Raw genomic sequence first — 5,000 nt, forward strand, 5'->3', positions numbered from 1 at the left:
AATCGCCCCCAAAGAATCGGTCACAGTAGTTGTTTTTTTTTAATTGAACCAGTCTTTTTTTATTAACCAACTGCAGCAACCAAACAAACACATCTTTCATCCATCAGACAGCCCAGTTGCCCCTGAAACTCATACATTCATAGATACGGGGGTTTAGATCCATGAAGATATGGAACAACAGTTTGGTACCGCAGGGGCAAGAATAATAGAAGACACATGAGTGAAACATTGAAATAAAATTCAATCAAAATAAATCAAAGAATAAAAATTAACCCTTAAAAGAATATAGCACCAAAATATTGAACTGCATTTCTGAATGGGACTGACATTTATATTGAATTACCTGGAATGTGTCGGCTTGCCAAGTCAATGAAGAATCACTGCTTAACAGGAGCTCTGAACCGGAGCGGTCTGAGAAGAGTCTCCAATCCACTTATTCAGTGCCCCAAATTATGATTACTGTTATTATTATTGTCAATATGAGATGGTCAACAACTACTCTATGGTCCATCTCAATGAAATGAGCTCTGAAGTTAACAATACGAATGATTCATCATTTACAATCACAGTGAGTTTAATTTGCCAAAGTCTTCAACCCAAACCTACAATTTTAAAACTCTACACAGGCAATAGCATCTCCACCACAGAGATTTAACATTCAAGTTGCAATAAATAATTACGTATACTATGTTATAACTCTTTTTCTGTACACATATTTTCCATTGATAGAATGTGATTTTTTTTACCTGGCACAGGAATCAAATATATTAAAGCTTTCTGTAAACTATGATGTTGATAGTAAACTAATCACAATCTTTCTTGTATAAAAATAATTGGCATATCAGGAACATAAAACACTGCCGTTTCAGTTGGAGAGGTTATGATTTGAGGTCATGCACCTTAGTCGCATGTAGAGAACATAGTTAGACACATAGACACAGGAAACTCTGCATCAAACAACCTGTTTTGTAAGTAAAAGAGCTGTTTATGATTACAAATTATTCTGCACAAACGGCTAAAATTTAAGTCATGGTAGGGTTGCCAAGGTTACAGTTTTATTCTAACTACATTGGTGGTCACAGTATCACATTGGGTGTTTTCTCAGTTTTACCCGCTAGATGGCACTGTTTACATTAAGGAAAATGTCATACTTAGGTTGGCCATTTAACCCGTTTTCCAGACGACGTTCAGAACCTTCACCACCTCTTCATAAATGATGAAGACTATGGCAACATCCAGACACACTCTGCCCAGCCGGGGAACCGTACCCTTATAGAATCTACAGAGAAAATATGCAGAGGAGAGAGAGAGAGAGACAAACACAGGGTGATATGAGCATCTACAGAAAAATAAACCGCTTTAAATCAGTACCCAAGAATCAACTTACAGGGGGAAATTGTCTCAGTGCACTGTGAAGTCAGGGATTAGGAAAGCACATACAGAGCATGTATGAATAAATATGGATATGGATTTCAATTTTTTTTGTGATGTGAAGTGATGGTTTGTTGATTTGAATACAGGATTAAACCTCACTTTAATTTGACACAAATTAGCATGACATTTAAGAAATTAATGACAAATGAAAAATATGCACTTATTATGGAGTGGTGAATGTGTACTCACGCTTTCACACCCTCGTGCCTGAGGATTTTAACGGCACAGTCTGCCGTACTTTTATACTTATGTGCCTCCAGACCCTTCAAAAGGAGATAAAGTAAAAGCTTAGGAGATATATAGGCCTACGTCTGGGTAAACCAATAATTCCCCAAAAGTCATTCAAACCAAACGCCCTCCACGTCGTTTTAACCTCACCAGCATTTGCTGGCAGTCTAAATATACTTACGTAAACATCTCCATTTACCTTTTAATACAAAAATGCACCATCATATACTTTATGTATAGCTTATAAATCCTCCATGTCGCACAAATTCATCTACATATCAGGCGAGCCCAACTGGGGTACCGTACCCAGGAGTGTGAAATACTGGTTAAACTGCCTTCACTGGCGTGAGCAGCGTACAGGTGCGGTGTACACGACGTACCTGCATTCTGGTCTTAATGACATCCAGCGGGGTGTTCCCAAACACGCTGGCTGCACCCGCCACGGCTCCGAACAGACCGGTGAGGAGCGGGTTGATATACTTGTTTGGGTCGTCGCCTAGGGAAAGAAAAGCACAGCGCTGCTTTTCTTGAGTGTGCAATGCTACCAGGGGTAGCATTGCACACTCCTTGAATAGCCTGTTGCACAACTAACATTATGCTGTATTCTCACAATCGCCACTAGAGGGCAGCATTCACCCATGGTTTTTTGTAAGTTCTGCGATGTTACACATGGCCGTACTACACATTTCTACATACAAATATTCAGAAATACGACTCAAGAACACCAATTTCTAAAAAAAATAGGATCCCAATATTGCCTTGGATGAATAATTTTCTAATAGAGCTCCATACTATGAATGTATATGAAAGTATGAACACACTAACGCACCTTTGTACCAGTTCCTGAGCGAGGTCATGACATAGAAGCGGATGGCCTGGTTGGAGCCCTGTTTGAGGACGGTGGCGGTGAGGCCCTGGTACGTCCCTCTCAAACCTGCTCACACAGACAGCAGCACAACCCTATTAGGAAGTTATAGCAATCACATCTGTGGGCCCTGCCTCAGGATCTCCTGATGGTGGCCTTCTGGGTCAAAATACTCCTGGAAAGCCCAACAACCAAACACGGTAAAGATGCTTCACCTTGGGTATTGATGATCTCTCGAACTCCATGGTAGAAGCCCTTGTATTTGGGATTGGCTGAGGTCTGGTCGTGGATGAACTTGACCTGCACAGAAAGGGGGGGGGGGTTAAATAGAACACATACAGGCCTTAGAAAAATAGCCGAGGATGCAGAAATAAATAAATACAACACATGGAAACCGAAAACACCCAAATAGAAGTCACGTGTTTAAATCACAACAACTGTGAGGTTCAGTGAAATAGATTGAGTGGACGACATGAGGTGAGGTGCAATAAATCAAGCAGGAGAGAATAATCAAGCACATGCATGCAGAACCTGCTGAGCCTTGGAACAGGTCTTCAAGGCACGGCCTGCAGCAGGCCCATGCACACTGACTCTACATACGCTGGAGTCACAGTAAAGGACCCCACTGTACCTTGATGGTCTCCATGGGACAGACCACCAGGACGGCCTCCATCACCCCGGCGCCCAGGCCACACAGCAGGCCTTTGGTGCTGTCCAAGCGGCCGGAGGCGTCCCTCGCACGGTTACTCAAGAACTCAAACACCCCAAACCTGAAGGACAAGATCAAGTGCTGAAGTAAGGAAGGGGAGTCTTAGTGGAGCGACACACCCTGGGGAAACCTTAGTGAGCGACACACCCTGGGGAAACCTTAGTGAGCGACACACCCTGGGGAAGCCAGAACAAGACAAACGAATGCAATGTGGATTTGTGGTTAGGATTTTCTTGAGTTTGTGAGAATAATGTCAACGATTCGTATCTTTAGCTTCAGGAATCTTAAAATAGTTTACTTTAAACTCTCCGGTTTTTATGATCGTTCGATAGGAATAGAGCAACAGGAAGTGAACCCTGAGTTCTGCAGTTGTTTTTTATTGAGCTGGCACTCGACTCTTTGTCTTTGCCTTCCTGGTGTGAGAGACACTACAGGGAGGAGCAGGGCTTGATTAACTGTCGAATACCAAGCAAACTGCAACCATGGTAGCCATTTGACAGATTGAACCTCGGAGAGGAGGAGGAGGAGGAGGAGGAGGACGAGGAGGAGGAGGAGGAGGATGGGGAGGAGGAGGAGGAGGGAGAGAGAAAAGAAGGGAGGGTTGGACGGAAAAGAGAGCAGAGGTTGAGAGACAAGGGAGCAAAGAGAGGGAGAGAAAGAGTGAGAGAGGGAGGGATAGAGAGAAAGAGAGGAAGGGAATGTGAGAGAGAAAGAGAGAGAAAGAAAAAGAGAGAGAGAGGTAGAAGGAAATAGAGAAAGAGCGATAAAAGAGGAAGCCAATGGCCATCATTGTTTTAAAGAGCTCAGTAATCAGGTAAGAGGATGTCTGTTGGGCTATATATTGTCTGGTGGGCTATTTATAGGTGGAACTGGATTGTGATGGCAGCACCCATTACAGTGAGGTAGGGTGAGGTTGACAGTCTTGATAAATGCTTTGTTGTGCTGTGGGCTAGCCTCCAGCCTAACCACCGCCTTCATGTTTCAAATGAATGTGTTTCTAAAGGTTGTCGGACCATGCATCTTTTGCCATCCATTTCTTTCTCGCTGAGACTGCATCCATCTTTGTTTGTGTTCTTTCAAAGACCCCTCTCTCATGGCTTCAGTGACACACGCAGATGCTCTGCTTTATTAGGCTGCCGAAAAACAGCATTGACTGATGTCAATATAATGTTAGACCCAAATAGAAACAGCTTTGATGGAGTTCGCCTGCCATGGGGGATGCTTTCCTCACTGACGAACCTCGAAAAAAGCAAACGTTCATTAACAGTTGACAGTTTACCGCCCCTTACAGTTAACAGATCATAGCAAAAAAAAAAGATCTTAGCAAAAAGTAAAACCGCCATTGCAATGCCTCCACCTGAACGTGTTACCCAGATATCCTGTGCAATTAAACACACAAAGTGGCAAGAACAGTAAAAAAAAAAAAGATAGGCGGATTGGGACCAAGAGCCACTCTCTTGGATGAGTCACCCTGGTCGCCAAGGATACGATGGAACGCTGCCGAATCCTCCATTAGAGGCCCTACTATCTACAAGGTCAGTTCACTCTTTCCTCTCGATCAGATGGACCAGCGATGAGAGCGTGGGGGGGGGGGGGGGGGGGGGATGGAGATTGTCGCTGAAGAAGATGGCAGCAGTACAGAAAGCTAGGAGGTTATTAGGGAAGAGGGGGAGAGATGTAGATGTGGAAGGAGCAGCCAAAGAAAAAGGTCAAAAGCTCCCTTGCCTGTCCTTCTGATACCTCTTCACTCTCTCTTTCTTTCAC

General features: G+C 43.6%; 1 protein-coding gene across 1 annotated transcript in view; it reads right to left on the reverse strand.

Annotated features, from left to right (window-relative positions):
• si:dkey-178e17.1 (tricarboxylate transport protein B, mitochondrial) overlaps positions 1-5,000 on the reverse strand; it is a 16,203-nt gene that overhangs the window by 309 nt on the left and 10,894 nt on the right. The window contains exons 4-9 of the mRNA XM_056593003.1: positions 3,159-3,297; positions 2,743-2,827; positions 2,492-2,596; positions 2,043-2,158; positions 1,624-1,697; positions 1-1,279 (exon numbers count right to left, since the gene is read on the reverse strand). The exon at positions 1-1,279 is cut by the window's left edge and continues 309 nt beyond it. Coding sequence (XP_056448978.1) covers positions 1,165-1,279; positions 1,624-1,697; positions 2,043-2,158; positions 2,492-2,596; positions 2,743-2,827; positions 3,159-3,297 — 634 coding nt within the window. The 3' untranslated portion in view covers positions 1-1,164. The remainder of the gene's footprint in view (positions 1,280-1,623; positions 1,698-2,042; positions 2,159-2,491; positions 2,597-2,742; positions 2,828-3,158; positions 3,298-5,000) is intronic.

This window comes from Gadus chalcogrammus, chromosome 6, assembly GCF_026213295.1.
Source record: "Gadus chalcogrammus isolate NIFS_2021 chromosome 6, NIFS_Gcha_1.0, whole genome shotgun sequence".
Taxonomy (NCBI): Eukaryota; Metazoa; Chordata; class Actinopteri; order Gadiformes; family Gadidae; genus Gadus; species Gadus chalcogrammus.